Source organism: Haliotis rubra, unplaced genomic scaffold, assembly GCF_003918875.1.
Source record: "Haliotis rubra isolate DU_JTF1 unplaced genomic scaffold, ASM391887v1 Scf167, whole genome shotgun sequence".
Classification (NCBI taxonomy): Eukaryota; Metazoa; Mollusca; class Gastropoda; order Lepetellida; family Haliotidae; genus Haliotis; species Haliotis rubra.
In genome coordinates this window covers 93418-113135 of record NW_025765636.1, presented here as the reverse complement: position 1 = coordinate 113135, position 19718 = coordinate 93418, and the positions used below count along the sequence as shown (strand labels likewise).

The 19718-nt window shown below is 39.2% G+C and overlaps 1 protein-coding gene across 1 annotated transcript; it reads right to left on the bottom strand.

Moving 5' to 3' along the window:
• Positions 1–307: 307 nt before the first annotated feature.
• On the bottom strand, positions 308–19700 carry LOC124272154 (enoyl-CoA hydratase domain-containing protein 3, mitochondrial-like). Its single transcript, XM_046707294.1, has 10 exons — positions 19631–19700; positions 17447–17553; positions 16078–16213; positions 15265–15336; positions 13909–13942; positions 13288–13576; positions 12033–12154; positions 4305–4363; positions 3117–3223; positions 308–831 (listed from the first exon to the last, which is right to left on the bottom strand). The coding sequence occupies exons 1-10, from the start codon at positions 19694–19696 to the stop codon at positions 714–716; spliced, it is 1110 nt and encodes a 369-aa protein (XP_046563250.1). The 5' UTR covers positions 19697–19700; the 3' UTR covers positions 308–713.
• Between the last annotated feature and the right edge of the window lie 18 nt (positions 19701–19718).

Sequence of the window (19718 nt, the reverse complement as noted above, 5' to 3'; positions counted from 1 at the left end):
TCTTGAAGCTAGCTCACTGTTATGTCAAGTGTGTGTGTCCATGCACTGCATGATAAAGGGAGAAACCCACTGCCATCGAAAGAAGAGTGAGTGAGTGAGTTTAGTGTTACGTTGCTTTGTAGCAATATTCCAGCAATATCACTGAGATACCATGCCGCAGTGAAGCATGGGACACCAGAAATGGGCTTGTTGACACATTGTGCCCATGTAGGGGAATCGAACCCGGTCTTCGACGCTGTCGAAGCTAACTCCTAACCACTAGGCTATCCCAGGCGGTCTCCATTGAAAGAAGACATAACAAGACAGGTCACTATATAATATTTATCAAGTATATGTTTGTTTTGAGACAAATACACATAGTCAATATGTGATGCTGACATGCAAAATATAAAACTCCATACTGATGTACACCTGTACACTGGGTAACATGTAGGTCTTTCCGTCTTTGTGTTTGACTCCATTACTCTCTTTCAATAATCAATATTTCACATTCAACATGCACAGATTCTATACATATCAAAAGTAAGTTTTGTAATTGCTGAATATATATTCTTACGTCATGCAGAGATACAATGATTGCATATCATGCTTATCATTTCAAGTATGTCAAGTATGCCATTCTCTGCTTACAAAGTCCTATGATCACCATAATACTGATCTACACAAGTGGAGCTATGGACATGAAAGACAAAATATCTTCCCACTATCGACAGTCACTCTGGTTTGTCCATGGTATGTGTCCATTTGGGTTTTCGCTTGTCAATGAAAGCTCTAATTCCCTCAATACCATCATTCAGTGACAGGTTATCCACCATCACTCCTCCAGCAATTCTGGGGGGTAAAGTAACATTATTTTCATTATTTGTGCATGTACAAAAAAGGAAAAAACAAAATACACATTGAAAACATGGTGTTACAGGTATCATCATTTGGTAGTCATTTATGAATATCAAACAAGAAAGAAAGTCACACTTTTGTCTCACAGGCCCTCGTGTCTTTGCGAGGATTAAAACAATAACCCCCGACACAGTACAATACATCATGACAAGGCTGGACACACTACGCTACCATCGCTTGCAATCGATTAAAACTGTAAACATAAACATGGATGATTGGCCTATTGATCACCACTCATGACACTTATACCAATTCTTTATTGTTATTTTTGCACGTCGGTTGAAACCCGATTTTGACCCTCAACTAAACGATCTAGTCACAAATGGATGATAATATCTCTGCACAAAATTTGGAGGGGGTTTCGAAGCAAGCCCTCTGGTTGGTCGGTGCAATTCGAGTTGGGGGTCATCTCAATTTTTTAAGATTTTTTAAAAAATCTTTAATCCTCACAATGACACGAGGGCCTGTGCTTTGTCTACCAGGAACAGTTTGAAATGCACATACAGACTTGACTATCCTTTTATCTGCCTTAGCTGAAATAATGTGTGTAATATTTCAGTCTGTACATAACCGAGTCTGGACCAGACAATCCAGTGTTCGACATCATGAACATTTATCTCCACAACTGGAATACCTGGACATGCATCAACCATGTGCCCACCCTGACCTGACCTGACCTGCCCACCCAATCCTGTCCGTTACTTTTTTCGACAAGCATAAGTTGGTAAAGATCAATTCTAACCAAGATTTTCATGGGCCAAATTCATGTACAATTCAAAGTCAAAGTCAAATATATTTATTGTACTTAAGGCCTCCGGCCCATATACAAGTAATACAAGTATATATACAGCACATGTTACAGACATTTCACAAAGAAATTACAGTTCAGATAAGATGTTGCTTCTAAGGAAAACAGCATGTTTTACATAAAGTGCAAGATTACGTATTACATTTTCATTTTTGGAGGATAGAATGGAAGCAAAGGCAGATGAAGGATATTTTAACAGGTAATTATTCGGGATATATTTTTTTCTTAAATCAGCATAATGTGGGCATATAAAAGCGAAGTGAATTTCATCTGCTATAGCCGAGATACATAATGGACATATCCTTAAACGTCTCTCTATTGAAAATCGTCTGCCCTTATTTACTGATAAGTCTAACAAGCCAAATCGAAAATTGACAAGTGTGCGTCTGATATTTCTAGATGTCAATACAGATAGATATAGTTCTGGTTGAATTAAGCTCTTATGTGATCTATACAACTGGTATCTTGAACTATTGTCTAGACAGGAATGCCATTCTTGATAATACATGCTAACAGATTGTTCTCGAAATTGCTTAAGAAATTGATTAATATTACCAACTGTTTGATTTAGCCACACAAATCCAAAGCCATGAGAAAATAAAAGAGTTCTAATATGAGACGCCCATGTTGTCTTACCCCTATCATCTAAATGTACAAGCATGTTATAAGCTAGTTTGGGGATTCTTTGTTCGTGCATTCCAAGGATCTTTAACCAATATTTTAAACATCTGATTTGTGAATTTATATATACCGGATATCTACCGCATTCTCCATAAACCATACAAGTTGGTGCTGCTTGCGCAACATTTAAAAATCTTTTACATGCTAAAAGGTGTAGTTTCTCTAGACATTCATGACGTTGAAATCCCCAAATTTCAGACCCATAAAGCATAATCGGTTGGATTTGTGCATCAAACAATTTAAAATATATTTTCGGGGTTAAGATTCCAAAATTCTGGGAAACTGGCATAACATTAATAAGAGCCTTCTTAGCATGTGATTTCAGGTCTATAACACTCTTTTTAAAGTTCATGGTATGGGAAAACAATAGTCCGAGATATACTGATTAACAATAGATAAATTTTTGCCACTCAAAAACCATTTTTCTTTAGAGGCGACAGGCCCACCTCTTCTAAAGATAACTATGTTTGCTTTTTCAAAATTAACAAATAATTTCCATTCATTTGTATAATGTTCCAAAATATTCAGTTGGTTTTGTAGACCGACGATAGTATCAGACACTAAGATTACATCATCGGCAAAATTCAAGACTGCAACATTCATGCATGTTACAGCTGTTAACAAGTAGTAGTAACAATTTAGACATATCAACATATATACAGGAAAATAAATGTCAATTAAAAGAAGTTTCCTTTTTGAAATATTTCAGCATGACATAATATCCACTTACTTGTAGGCTTTTCGTCTTTCCAGATTCATCTGAGCATAGAAAGTAGCTTTCCCTAGGGCGGTAACACTTCTACTTGTCTCACAGATCCTGTTGGCAATCTTCATCGTCTGGAATCAAGTCATACAGAGATGAAACAATGTGCGTGGTCAGTCTGAGTCCAGACATCATTTCACCTCCTTAGCAGTGTCCTGCCTCCTTGCTCAAACCCATTTTCAGGTGGAATAGTGATGGTTCAAGTGTCTGATCCAGTCTACATATTTCCAACTTATTACACATAATGATAATAATATTTGTAATATAACTAAATTTAGGCTTTCACAATTAGCACTGCATAGAGCGGTTGACATTTTGTTGTTCCACAAAGAGCAATGTTACAGCTATACAACAACGGCCTACAGATACAAAACAGTCTTGAACAGACCTATCTTTAATTAATACCCATTTCTGGTGTCCCCCGCCGTGATGTTGCTGGAATATTGCTAAAAGCGGCGTAAACCAAACTCAGTCAGTCAGTCAGTTTAATTAATAATAATATTTGCAATATAACTAAATTAAGGCTTCCACAATTAGAATTGCCTACAGCGGTTTACATTTTGTTGTTCCGCAAAGAGCAATATTACAGCTAAAGCCCAACAACCTACAGATACGAAACAGTCTTGACCAGACGTATCTGTAATTGATAACATGCAACCATACATGTTTAAAGTGCCTTTCAGTGTTGGCTTGAGATCATTTCTACAGGGTAGTAGCCCATTATATAATCCCCTGGAACTTGGGATGGGTGGCTCAGTGACCTTTAACATAGCAAATGCCTATGTTGTCCCTGTATATAATCCATAGTTGTGGAGTGTCAGGCCTGCATCATTGTCAGCTTTCCTCCTCATTACTTTCTGATGACTGACAAACTGCCAAACACAATGGAGACTGCTGCAGAATATATTGCATGTATCCTCTGGACGTGAGGACCCAGTGGTCTCAACCATCACCGGTACAGCGTGTCTATAATTTGAAACAGTTTCCCCCAAATATGAAACTAGTCAGCAGATTAAGTGTGACCTTGGCCTTCACCAAATTCACTTCCAGGTTTCTTCCTTCAGTTCTGAGTGGACTCAACTCATACCTGCTAGATGTACTAGATGTACCAGACGTAATGTAAGTAAATGTAGCTGATGTACTGTCAATTCTTACCTCTTCATCAAGCTTGTCCTCTGGAACCACTCTACTCACAAGACCATGCAGCAACGCATCTGGAGGTTAAACAAGAAAACAGCCTTACCACCATACTCTCCACAGGGCACAGTAGCATTTTGTTTGTTGATGTACTAATGTAGTGTATGGCACCAGTTCAGTTCAGTTATGGCACGTATATCATATAACCATGAAATAAAATAAGGATCAAGGACTTAACTGTATAGAAAGGATAATTTATGTCAATAATTTTCTAAATCAGTCTTGACAATTATCTCTTGGATAGACAAGCACACTTTCAGCATGTTATTCATGCATATTTCAGAGACAAGCTAGCCATATTTCACACGCTTTCAGCTGATCTGAAAATCCTTTAGCAAAGACCCTAACTCTGCAAAGAGTGAACTTGTGCAACAATTTCTGAACAAAGTGAGATTATGACCAGTAACATCTGTATGCTATGATGATTTGTGGCACTTATACTGGTGGGTTAGTTAATGCTTCACTCATCACGCTGAAGACCTGGGTTCAATTCCCCATATGGGTACAATGTGTGAAGCCCCAGCCGTGATATTGATGGAATATTGATAAAAGAGGCCTAAACCATAGTCACTCACTCACTTATACTGAAAAATGTAATTTTTTGAGTAAAATTGATATTTTATACTTATCCTGACTCATGCTCTTTTTGCTTGTCTCCTTCCTCTTGCGAACATAGTGGAACACTTGTATCTCCTAATTGAAGTTCCCTTCAATGTAAAATCACTCAATTAGTACACCACGAAAGCCACCTCCCTTCCACAAGCTGAACCAGGGGCCACCTCTACCCATGTGCCTCATACCTCTCTCCTCATATACTGAGCCCAACATTTGAATTTACAGGGAAATCCAAAGTGTTATTTGGGAGGATGGGAGGAGTTGATTTCATGAGTCAGGATAAGTATAAAATATCAATTTTACTCAAAAATTACATATTTTTCCTTATCCTGACTCATGCTCTTTTGCTTTGTAGAATCCAAACAGAGCCGGAGGTGGGAATATATAATACTTTGGATTTTAATAATTAGTGATTTGAACTGTGATGATTGTAATAACCCTATGGGAACTTCATAAAGGCATTGAACTGATGATTCCTGCTGCCAGCTTATCAGCTGCCATATAGAGGTTATTACAATGTACTTCTATTATGATAAGTATATATAATATTAATACAATGCTTAAGACTAATAGACTTAAGCTTGTTAATATGCTAGTATAAACTCCTTAGAGTTTGTTAGCTAAAATACTTTAAGATATAAACATAGCACTAAGCTTAAAAATATGATTAATTTTAAGCTAATTATATAATAACAAACCCTTTAGGGTTTGTTAGTTAAAATATTTATATGATATAGACAGTGCTGAGCTTAAGATATGAATAAGCTTAGCTATATATATAACAGCAAACTTTGTAGAGTTTGTTAGCTAATACATTTTACAATATGAGTATAGTATTGTGCTTAAGATATAATTATCTTAAGCTACATATATAATAGCCAAACTTAGTAGAGTTTGTTAGCTAATATATTTTTACAATATGAGTATAATACTGTGCTTAAGATATAATTAACTTAAGCTACATATATAATAGCCAAACTTAGTATAGTTTGTTAGCTAATATATTTTTACAATATGAGTATAGTACTGTGCTTAAGATATAATTAACTTAAGCTACATATATAATAGCCAAACTTAGTAAAGTTTGTTAGCTAATATATTTTACAATATGAGTATAGTACTGTGCTTAAGATATAATTAACTTAAGCTACATATACAATAGCCAAAAACTCTGTAGAGCTTATTAGCTAATAGATTTATAATGTAACCATAGTACTAAGCTTAAGATATGATTAGACTTAAGCTAAATGTATATAGCAAAAACTCCTTAGAGTTTATTAACTAATATACTTTTTATGTTATAAACATAGTACTGAGCTTAAGATATGATTAAACTTAAGCTATATATATATAATAGTAAAACTCTCGTAGAGTTTGATAGCTAATACATTTTATTATGTTGATTTAGACCTAGTATTGAGCTTAAGATATGAAGTAAACCTTAAGCTAAATATATAATAGCAAAAAACCTTTAGAGTTTTAATAGCTAATATAATTTATATGGTATCAACATAGTATTGAGCTTAAGATATGAAGAAACCTTGCTACATATGTATAGCAAAACCCCGAGAGTTTGTTAGCTAATACATGATATAATGTAACCATAAAGCTTAAAATATGATGAAAACTTAAGCCCAATATATAATAGCAAAAACTCTTTTAGAGTTTTGATAGCTAATATACCTATATGCTATAAACATAGTACTGCTTTTAAGATATGAATAAGCTTAAGTTACATATATAATAGCAAAAAACTCCATAGAGTTTGTTAGCTAATACATGTTATAATGTAACCATATTGCTTAAGATACGATGAAACTTAAGCCAAATAGCAAAAGCTCTTTTAGAATTTGTTAGCTAATATAGTTATATGATATAAACATAGTAATTGAGCTTAAGATATGAATGAGCTTTAAGCTACCTATATAATAGCAAAACTCCAGAGTTTGTTAGCTAATGTATTTTACAATATGAGTATAGTACTATGCTTTAAAATATACTTGACTTAAGCTACGTATATATAATAGCCAAAAAACTCTGTAGAGTTTGTTAGCTAATGCATTTATCATGTAACCACTGTGATGATAAAAAACGAGCTTAAGCAAATTATATATAGCATGAAGCTATTTAGTACTGTTATAAGATAAGTAAAAATCTGTAAGATTGACTTATCTTCTCCGAGGAACTGTCAACTGTTGTGCAAGGACCATGGGATCAAATTGGTGGATACCTGAGATGTCCTCGGTGGTGATATCTCTCAGATAATGGTTGGCAACCACCATATCGGATCTACAGTAATAAACCCTCCATTATTTCAAATAACATTTGTGTAGATGAAATTGTAGAAGTTAGCGCTCTAATATCAAGAGTATTAAAGCTCATGGAGGGTCGGATTAGGTCCATCTGTCTTGTATGCACGTAGTATGACAGTTCTGATCCAAACGGAGATATAGTACGTGAGACTACACTCTGCGTAAGTTGATGATAGAGGAAAAAATCTGTTGTATTTTTCCTTCCTGTTTGGTTTGGTGGAGATAAATTTACAGTGCTCTTGCTGGCCAGCGTGATAGCATCATCGTATCATGGAGTCCAAGTATGTCATCCAGGCATGTTCATAAACCTCACTTGTGAGGGTGTTGTAGCACCATATTCATATCCCCAAGTTGGTACGTGAAACTTCCGTTTATTCTCCAAACAGAAACTTAGTAGGTTTACTAACCATCTAGTTGTGTTAGTAGCTTGATGATGAATTCAGGTGTAGTCTGAAACGCTGTGGATTTCGATCCACTTGTATCACGTCGTCTAGGTAAATCGTTGCGATGTCCTTGACGATGTATGTGCACAACCGGGAGTTTGTGTCCTCGATGAACTTTATGTAAAATCGCCTGACTGCTGTGCCCTTGTCTAAACTTGACAGGGGAGGTCTCTAACCTGAAGAAAGCAGCCTAATCCTGAAGGTTCAGGTTAACTGGGCTGTAAGGAGGCTTGCTCGTTCATTGATATAAAGTTGTCACTTGCAACCTATGTCTTGAACTGTGAACTATGCTCGACCTCTGTGTAGGGCGTTGTTCATCGGGGTCCAATCAGAATAAGGCATTTTGATTCTGTAGAGTACCCGCGCTGTGATGTCACCGGTGTAGCAGGAAAAGGAACCTTGTATAATATAGTGCCGTCGTTGATATTAGAACAATCGTCGGTCTTCATCGTAACTTCCCGAAGTTACCCGAGTGACCACGTGTTTCGAGGATTAATGGTAAACGCGCGAAAGCTTCGGCGCAAAATACCTCGCTCTGTAATATTAATGCTGGGTAGGTTATTTTCCTGGCTGTCGAAAGTGCTTCAGTTTTGAATATAATTCCGACTTCTTTATATATAAAGGTACAATAACTTGTAAGTTGTCAGCTTGTAGACTGTATACATGAATGTATCGTCATAATTGTAGAATTAAAGCTGAATTTGTTGTACATATTTCTTCTCAGAAATGTTGACGATTATGAGTTATACTCGCTGTAACAAGGCTGCTGTTCAATTTCGATATTGAATTGTCTGCAGATATGCGTAATGGTCACGCATGTAGATAATCGTATCGTCGTCCGGGATTGCATATACTAGCAATTTATACGGAATAGTTGATTTCTGTGAAGATCTATGAAACGTCGTTGACAAATTAATACAGCGACGTTCTGTGTTGTAAATAGCCTGTGCAATTGTCTTCGCGTAGGCTTATAGACGGCATCTGGCATACAGTTGATAGACAACTTATGCGATGTCTTGAACGGACTGAGGAGTAGCTATATATGACGAGTGGCTAGTATATGGAGACCTTGGAGGAGACTTCCTCGGTGAACGCCGGAGACTTCACGAAGCTCGAAGTATCCCTTCTAGATCTACTGGTGAAGTAGACTTGGAGTTAACCACTTAGCCTTCGCGACCTTCGCGAAGGTATCGAGTCAAAGTCCGATTAGAATATATATATATATATATATATAAGAGCGCTTGCTTCGCGAATGGCCTCTGTGTTTAACAGGATGTGGGGTCGGCGAAGCGCTACTCCTCCGCGACGTCCCTTGTAGCTGGTGAGGCTCTAGCTCCTTCGCGGAGGCGGCCTGGGACTTGCTGGTTCTGCATAAGTAGGGCCGAGTGGATCATCTTATCATTTTCAGAAGTCGTGTTACGAAATCTGGCGATAAGTGTCTCAATGATCGTTCTAGATCTATTTAGGCCAACGAACATACGTCTCGTCATGGATTCAACTGAACCAATTTACGATTGTAGTTCTTATTGTTGATATCGATGATCAACTTGTAGTTTTCATCGATGTCTTAAGCATTGAAGAAGGGGTCCATGTTGTGCGTGGAAAACTTCTAGGCGTGAAAGTTCGGCAATTATGGTGTCTGAACTTTTGTGGCTTTATGGGATGCTATGTCTAGATTCTGTGCTACCGCAGCAATCGGGTCGATCGGAGGTAGGGTGATAGCATCTGCGTCGTCTTCCTTCATCAGGTATGTCTGCGTCGTACTGCCACTCTAGGAAGGTGATGTAGACTTGTGTGCAGACTTGTGTGGTAACCTGTGAGGCGATCGATGTGGTGATGTACGAGGAGATCGGAGACTATTGACAGCTTCGCGAAGCTCTTGAGTAGTCCCTTGACTCTGTTAAATGACGATCTATATTCGGGTGTCCTTCCCGAGTGCCTTCGCGAATGCCTTCGCGAACGCCTTCGCGAACGCCTTCGCGAAGCTTCCTCTGCGTTCGGTGCTGGGGAACGGCGATTTGAGCTTCGCGAAGGCTTCCGTGAGGTCTGGTGGCTGAGTCTGCATCTAAGGATGAAGCCGAGGAATGTGATGATCTATCCCGCCTTCGCGAAGGCCTTCGCGAAGGCTGTACATCTGGGTCCTTCGTCAAGGTGGTCTGCGACTTCCTTCGCGAAGGCTGCATCGTCTTGGCTGCTACGTTGACTGGAGGTGCCTCTAGAGTGTTGTCTAAGTTGGAGCCTTCGCGAAGGCTCGTACTCTGGGCTGGCTGCTTCTCCAGTTTGTAGTGACCCTCCATCACGACCATGATTTGCCGTAGTAGCTCGTCTGGGATGGTCTGCGACGAAGTAGTCGGTGCCATCTCTGCGCTGTTAGTGGTGGGGCCCTCAGGTAAGTCGTCTGACATCAGTGTAGAGACATCAGGCTGCATGACGATCTCTGCTGATGTCATTGTAGCTGTCACCGGTCGCTACTTGTCTCATACGTCGGGGATGATGATCGGCTGATCATCGTAGAGGCCAAGTTCAGCGGCTGGAACAATCTCGGTTGAGAAAGTCCTAGTAGACTTCGTTGAATTCCCCTCAGAGGTCGACGCTGCCCTGGGGGTGCGAAGTCTGCGTTGAGTGTTGGTAGCGACGGGACCCTCAGGAAGATCATCGAATGTTGATCTGCGCTGACATCACTGTTGCCGACATCAGTCATTCTTTGATGTACATCAGGAATGATGATCGGCTGATCATCATACAGGCCCAAATCTGCGATGAGAACAATCTCGGCTGAGAAAGTTCTAGTAGACTTCGTTGAATACCCCTCAGTGCGACGAAGGGATGTCTGGGGAAGCAGGACGCTTCTTGGAGGCGGCGGACTACGTCCCACGCCTCTCCACCATTCTAGCGGAAAACCAGACGGGAGGGGGGTCGACCAACAGCAGTAGACTGGCGAGGGGTTCAGGTGTATCAGTCATGCTAGACTCTGCATACGTGACCTATCTGCTGCGCGTCTCAAACGCAAAGTAATTATTTATTAAAGGTAGAATTGGATAAATTAGTATCGCAACTGCAACGTGAATCACATGAAACATGGCGCAGTACAGCTAGGGCATATTAAATGCGGATCAGCAGCAGAATAAAAAACGTAATGTGCAACAGTACAGAATTTTTATCAACGTAATCCACTGCAACAGCACGGCGTCCCGTGCATAAACAGTAGAAACACGACTAAATATCAATATATAATTGTTGAAAGATACTAGCTAAACCTCTATAGATCTCTATACGAGGTAACTAACTAAATATAATCAAAGGATATAGTGTGTCGGGAGACACAGGCGCTCTCACGTCCAGCTCACTGGGCGAAGAAGGAGAGAGTGAGGCACATGGGTAGAGGTGGCGCCCTCGTTCCCGCGCTTGTGGAAGGGAGGTAACTCGTGGTGTACTAATTAGTGATTTTACATTGAAGGGAACTTCAATTAGGGAGATACAAGTGTTCCACTATGTTCGCAAGAGGAAGGAGACAAGCAAAAGAGCATGAGTCAGGATAAGGAAAAATATATTTTCAGCTCGTTTAGTTTGGTCCAAAGCATGTGAACGCTATCTTTACAAGCCAAACGTGCATGTTTCCCTCTGTTTCAACTGTTCACCAAGCATCAAAGTATGTCTTTAACTATTGCTAATAATATATTTGTCAGTAAGATCACCAATTCTAACCTATGGAAGTGAAATTTTGGGCTATACTTAAAGAATGTGTATTGAAAAGGTTCATAGTGAGTACTATAAAAGATTTCTGTCACTCAGTAAAAAAACTGCATCATGTGCTGTACTTGGAGAAATTGGCAGATATAACTTGTGTGTACATTACCATTAAAGGTGTATTAAATATTGGTGCCGAATTATTTGTATGGACCAAAATAGATACCCGAATGCCTGTTATAAGATGATGAAAGCCTATGATGATAAAGGAGGCACAAACTGGGTTTCACATGTTCGAATGCTTCTATTTGCTACAGGTTTCTCCTATGTCTGGTTAGTCAAGATTGTGGCGATGTAAATCACTTGTCCCATATAAAGAATTATCTAACATGTACTTTGAATCTGCCGAAGATCTACACTTCTCTAATATGTCCTAACCGATCTAGATCCCAATGTATCTCCCCTGATCTACATCTGAATTCTCCCTGATCTGTCCCTGATAAAGGAATACATCTGAGCAAAACCTAAGATCTACATCTATTATCTCCCTGATCTACACCTGAATCTGGCCTTCCTGATCTACATCTGAATCTCCCTGATCTACATGGCACTGAATCTCCCAGATCTACATCTGAATCTCTCCTGATCTACATCTGAATCTCCCAGATCTACATCTCCCTGATCTCCTGAGATCTCCTGATCTGATCTATCTCCATCTACACCTGAATCTCCTAGATCCTGAATCCCTGATCTACATCTGAATCTCCCTGATCTACATCTGAATCTCCCTGATCTACATCTGAATCTCCTGATCTACATCTGAATCTCCCTGATCTACATCTGAATCTCCCTGATCTACATCTGAATCTCCCTGATCTACATCTGAATCTCCCTGATCTACATCTGTATCTCTGATCTACATCTGAATCTCCCTGATCTACATCTGACATCTCCCTGATCTGATCTACATCTGAATCTCTGATCTACATCTGATGATACATCTGAATCTCCCCTGATCTACATCTGAATCTCCCTGATCTACATCTGAATCTCCCTGATCTACACCTGAATCTCCCTGATCTACATCTGAATCTCCCCTGATCTACATCTGAATCTCCCTGATCTACATCTGAATCTCCTGATCTACATCTGAATCTCCCTGATCTACATCTGAATCTCCCTGATCTACATCTGAATCTCCCTGATCTACATCTGAATCTCCTAGATCTACATCTGTATCTCCCTGATCTACATCTGAATCTCCCTGATCTACATCTGAATCTCCTAGATCTACATCTGAATCTCCCTGATCTACATCTGAATCTGAATCTCCTGATCTACATCTGATCTACATCTGAATCTCTACCTGATCTACATCTGAATCTCCCTGATCTACATCTGAATCTCCTGATCTACATCTGAATCTCCTGATCTACATCTGAATCTCCTGATCTACATCTGAATCTCCCTGATCTACATCTGAATCTGAATCCCTGATCTACATCTGAATCCCTGATCTACATCTGAATCTCCTAGATCCTGACATCTGAATCTCCTGATCTACATCTGAATCTCCCTGATCTACATCTGAATCTCCCTGATCTACATCTGAATCTCCCTGATCTACATCTGAATCTCCCCTGATCTACATCTGAATCTCTCCTGATCTACATCTGAATCTCCCTGATCTACCTGATCTATCTACATCTGAATCTCCCTGATCTACATCTGAATCTCCCTGATCTACATCTGAATCTCCCTGATCTACATCTGAATCTCCCTGATCTACATCTGAATCTCCCTGATCTACATCTGAATCTCCCTGATCTACATCTGAATCTCCCAGATCTACATCTGAATCTCCCTGATCTACATCTGATCTACATCTCTCCTGATCTACATCTGAATCTCCCTGATCTACATCTGAATCTCCCTGATCTACATCTGAATCTCCCTGATCTACATCTGAATCTCCCTGATCTACATCTGAATCTCCCTGATCTACACCTGAATCTCCCAGATCTACATCTGAATCTCCTAGATCTACATCTGTATCTCCCTGATCTATGGAAGAAGTCACTCACATACCCTGGGGTGGCGAATCTGGAAGTGTCAGTGGCCACACCTATATCACAGGAGGCAACAAGCTGACAGCCTGCTGCTGTGGCAAGCCCTGGGGAGGACACAAGTACATGACACGTGAGGTTCAGTGGGATAAACAGACCATAATCGGATTGAGCAACTAATGCATTCAGTACTCATAGAAAATGGAGTGGAAGTTGTTGTTAAGTAAAATGGGAAACTGTTTTCAATTTCAGTTATATCTAACCTCTAACATAGTCCTAATATAAAACAAAACGTATCTCTAACTGAGGCCAAATAATAATCTCCAAAGAAAGGTGTTTTTTAATCTGTTCCAGGACATATATTAAAGCTACAACATTACTTTACATAGCAGACAAATGAAAAATGTGAATAACGTAAGTATTAAAACAGAAGCCTTACCATTCACTTTGGCAATTACAGGAACAGGAAGATCCTGCGAAATAACAAATTAAACAGAACTAACATAAACAGATTTCGACATGATCAACATTGATCAAGGACAGAAACATTAAGTAAATTTGTTCTAAAAGTGCTTTTGATGCACCTATGAGTTTATTGCCAGTCACTTTCTTACGTGTGTGATAGATGTCAAAATGTCAGAGGGTACAGAATTTCAAGGCTTACATTGTGGCATTCCTTACAACAGGCCTATGATTTGACAGAAAGAATAATGATTTATATAAATTCTTATAAAGACACACAAAAAACAGTGTTTTCACATACATCTTACAATTAGTGACGCATTCCACAGGAAACCTGAGAAAACAAGTACTGGCAGCCCAATAATAATGTTGTTGGATTTCATTCAGTAAATAAAGCAGTGTAGAGTGAGTCAGTCTTACATATATGAGAGTCGGTTTTACCTGTATGAGAGTCAGTTTTACCCGTATGAGAGTCAGTCTTACCTGTATGAGAGTCAGTCTTACCTGTATGAGAGTCAGTCTTACCTGTATGAGAGTCAGTCTTACCTGTATGAGAGTCAGTCTTACCTGTATGAGAGTCAGTCTTACCTGTATGAGAGTCAGTCTTACCTGTATGAGAGTCAGTCTTACCTGTATGAGAGTCAGTCTTACCTGTATGAGAGTCAGTCTTACCTGTATGAGAGTCAGTCTTACCTGTATGAGAGTCAGTCGGTTTGAGAGTCAGTCTTACCTGTATGAGAGTCAGTCTTACCTGTATGAGAGTCAGTCTTACCTGTATGAGAGTCAGTCTTTACCTGTATGAGAGTCAGTCTTACTGTATGAGAGTCAGTCTTACCTGTATGAGAGTCAGTCTTACCTGCATGAGAGTCAGTACCTGTACATGAGAGAGTCAGTCTGTATGAGAGTCAGTCTTACCTGTATGAGAGTCAGTCTTACCTGTATGAGAGTCAGTCTTACCTGTATGAGAGTCAGTTTTACCTGTATGAGAGTCAGTCTTACCTGTATGAGAGTCAGTCTTACCTGTATGAGAGTCAGTCTTACTTGTATGAGAGTCAGTCTTACCTGTATGAGAGTCAGTCTTACCTGTATGAGAGTCAGTCTTACCTGTATGAGAGTCAGTCTTACCTGTATGAGAGTCAGTCTTACCTGTATGAGAGTCAGTCGTACCCGCATGAGAGTCAGTCTTACCTGTATGAGAGTCAGTCTTACCTGTATGAGAGTCAGTCTTACCTGTATGAGAGTCAGTCTTACCTGTATGAGAGTCAGTCTTACCGGTATGAGTCAGTCGTACCTGCATGAGAGTCAGTCTTACCTATATGAGAGTCAGTCTTACCTGTACGAGCGTCATGACTTCTGTACAGGTATCAAACACCTTCTGGTGATATCTGCGGCCTTCTTTGGGAGTCTGGACAGAAGAAACACAGCAGTATAACTAGCCACTATGACATAATGGCCAGTAAAATGGCATCTAATGGCACACACAATCCCCAGGGCAAGTGGATCAATATCAATATAACTCTGTCTGCAAACACAATGTACAGAGTCTATTCCATACATTAAAATAGAAGTTAAGTGATATTTGTATTTCAGGCTGTCATACTGACTTCATATGCTACAACTAACTTATTGTCATTATTTTTTTTAACAGTTCTGCCAATCCCTAATTTCATACATATGTACAATGCAAATAGAACTGGAAGAAGTGTTTCTGATCTTCTTCTTGTCATTTTTGTTCGGTGATAGCCTAGCATACTGGAGCACCTAGTTACCACAGAAACACATCTATTAAGGAAAGACACTTACACTTTTTAGATAACACATGATTGTGAGCACAATCCTAGGGGTAGTGGATGAGGGAGAATACTAAGATGGGGGACTATATCAAAATGAAAACATCTATTTCAGATCAATATTGTTCTGTTATTCAAAATATGATATGAATAGGCTGTCATGTGTTTCCAATAAATCAAACTGGTTTTGTTGTTTTGTCTTACAATGTAACATACTGTACACACAAATGGGGGGATCAACCTGCTTTTAAAAGTCTGCTTTTAGATGAACAGAAATATATTTCTTTTCAAATCATCTTATTTGTTTAGGGTCAGCATGTAAACCAATTCAAAACATTTAGGAATGACATCCGCACCAGCTCTTTCAGGTCATGCCCTGCAGAGAAGACTGGCCCTGTATGTGTGATGATGATCACTCTCAGGTCCTCCTCGTAATCGTCAGTTGTCAGGTCATCCTCCAGGGCATGCAGCATGGCCAGCGACAGGGCATTCCTGATGTAGACACAACATGTATTGAGAGATTTCTGAATAGGACAGCAGATACTTAACGCTTTAAGTGAATGAAAGAGTTTAGTTTTACATTGTTTTTGACAATATTTCAGCAATATCAAGGCAGGGGACACCAGAAATGGACTTCACACATTGTACCCATGTCTGGAATAGAACCCAGGTAATGAGCAAACGCTTTAACCACTTGGATCCATTTGTTGCCATGACAGACCAGCTACTCAAATTGATATCATTTATATTTTCTTTACATCAGAGAACTGAACGGAATCAAACCCAGGTCTTCAGCACGTCAAGCGAACGCTTTAACCACTATGCTACCCCACTGCCCCTTTTCCTGGTAAGAGTGATAGAGTGATACCAAACACACTGAAGGAGGTAGAGACCCAAAAACACCAAAGTGGAAGAATTCTGTTTCTACACCGGACACCATCTCTGCAGTGTTTGAATTAAACGTTTGTCACATCAGCAGTTTTTCAGCCATATTGTACAACAATCAGTGAAGACTTACACCACAGTTCCCTACCAGGAGTCACCTGATTCCTTCCGCAACTGGCCATCGTTGACAATTTATCAATTTTATCTCCAATTCATAGTATGAATTACAATCTTTACTTCGAGGACAAGGGAGAACAGTTAATATACAGTGAACTCAAAGAACAACTAATATTATCCTGCCTCATGAAAGAATGTCCATCTCTGATTGGTTCACAATTACCATGTATGCCCGGACGTACATCACCCAAGCGGTGTACATGTATACATCTTTGCGAGGGAGAATATATATACCCCGCACCATGGAAAAAGCATGCATTCTGATCCATGGCAGTTAGTGAACCATGAACCAGAGGTTTGGATCGACTAGTCAGTACCATGTTAGTAAAATATATGATTGAATTTCAGTTTGTTTTAATAGTATATTTACATAATGAGAGATTCAAACATTCGGTAAGATAAATTTGTTGTAGGTATGCCAGAGACTCGGTTGATAAAACCTAACGAGGGATGCATAAAACCCTGTATAATCCTCATCACAATGTTACAACTTACATTAGTTCATATTAACCGTAGTTCGTTATACGCATTTTAAATAAAATATACAACAAGTGGCCTCGACTAAAAACATGGTTTGTCAGTTCTTTCAGTTTGTAATAAACATGTTTGTTATAAACGTTGTTTACTGTAAATCTTAAATACATTTATCATGCAGTTTCAAACCTTTTCTTTGGATTGTTGAGACAGATCGTCCTGATTCCATTTTCCTGTGTAGTCTGAGTGAGTTGTTCTCTTAATGATCTTGGTGTCTGGGAAAACTTACGGACAAACTGAAAAAACACACCTAATGTTGGTAAACACAAAGTGTACTCCAGCAAAACATCCAAACTCTAAAGCATTCAAAATAGTATCATTTAAACTCTTCAACATTCATGGTGATCACACATTTGCTGATCCCATAAAATCAACCACAGAGATAGTTTATGCATCAGCACATTGTCAAAACGTTATTTGCTGTTAATCTGTTGTGAAGATTGAAGCATCTAAACTCTTTTACACTGATAAGGAAGTTGCTATATATAATCACATTGTACAAATTGACAATATCAAAAACTTATTACCCATATGGTGAAACATAATCAGTGTCATATTATACATGTGCACATATCACTTTTGCCTAGCAACCATTGTTTCTCTATTTCGTCATCTGTGACGTCATTAAACAATTGAACGTGACGTCAATGAACAGGGCAGTCATACTTGCTTACCATATTTTACTGCACAAATGTACATGAATATAATGGATAATAAAGAAATTATTACACTTGCAAGTGTGCCACACAACTTATACGAAACTCGAGCAAAATTGTGTATTGCCCGAGCGAGAGACAAAATACAAAATTTCACACTCGTTTTGTATAAGTCGTACGACACACTTGCTCATGTGATAATCTCTATATATGTCATGAATCAATATCATACAGAGATGATTCCAGATGAGTGTCAGGCCCCACAGGGTAGTACATTGTTGCATACATGAACTATATAGACAAATATCAGGTAAGAATCAAGACAGTTTTAAATGTTCATAGATTGGTCCATGTACACTGACTTGTAGTCTGTCTCACAGTCCCTGAAACGCAGTATTTTCCCTTCTGCCCAGCCCTTTCTGCAATGCTAAAGCCCTAAATAAAGCAAGTTATATTATCCACAGGTTCTGAAAATCCCTTCTCACTGGGGCTCCATTCCCATTTAAAAGGAATTATTTGTTTCTATCACAATCTAATATATTCAGAGACTAAGCCTTCAGCTAACTGGCTCGCATTTAGTCTTCGCCACAGAGCTACTATACAAATCAAATATTGGCTTACTTTGTTATAAACACATGTGAACAGGCCTTTGGCCAAATGAGTAAGTTTAGTTTTTATTCCAAGAATATCACATCAGTGGACACCACAAATGGGCATCACAAATTGTACCCATGTGTGGAATTGAACCCGGGTCTTCGGCATGATGAGCCAACGCTTTAACCACTGGGCTACCCCATGGCCCTATGGCCAAATGGATAACTATACTTCACTTGTGTCTAGATGGAGAAAGTGTTTATTGTCTGAACTACATACAATAGACTTTATAGATGTATGTCCACATTTTAAACTAGAAGGGTCTTTGCTGAAAAATACTACTGAGTCTCAATAACTCAATAATTTCCTTAACCCTTTTACGTCTTAAAGAAATGAAATCCATTAGAAGTGCCATGTTTGGAACTTCTGCAGGGAGTCTGTACACTGGTAATCAGCGTCAGCAAGGACGGATACAGCTTTTATAGAAAGGGGTGGGGGGTGCACAGTTAATTTTCACCCGTCTTCACGAGAGTTTCAAGGGTAATTTAATACCTCCAACGACACCCACCCCACCCCACCCTCTGGAACCGCCTATGGTTAGATTGTTATCCTTCATACAATCTGAGCTGACAAACAAAGTTGGAACTGAACGACCTGAATAAGACTATTAAGAGGCTCTTTGGCACCACAAGCAGGGCATAGTTCCCCTTTCAACCAATATTATGCTCCAGGTTCAGGGCCCGTTGACCTAGATAGACACTAAACCCATTTACCAGCTGATAAGGATCACTTCCCTATGTTGGACAACATTGTGTTTAATCATTCGGTTTCAGGAAATGAGGAAGTGTCTCTCTTGTAGAATGCACAACACACCTAGTGTGAATACTGCCATTGGTCTCTTTCTATGAGGATTTTACTGCAAGGAGATCACACGAGATTTCGACATTTGCAAGACTTCGCACTTTCCATAGACGCGCAGATGATCATATCATATTTTTAGCAATATCATATTAGCTACATTAAATGAAAATAATTACATTTTCAACAAAGTTTGCCAAAGTACCTGTCGTTTACATTCCCCTTGCACTGCACGTGCGGAGAGCACCTGAAAAATACGACTTGTCAACATTGTCCGGCCGTTCCGCTCTGTA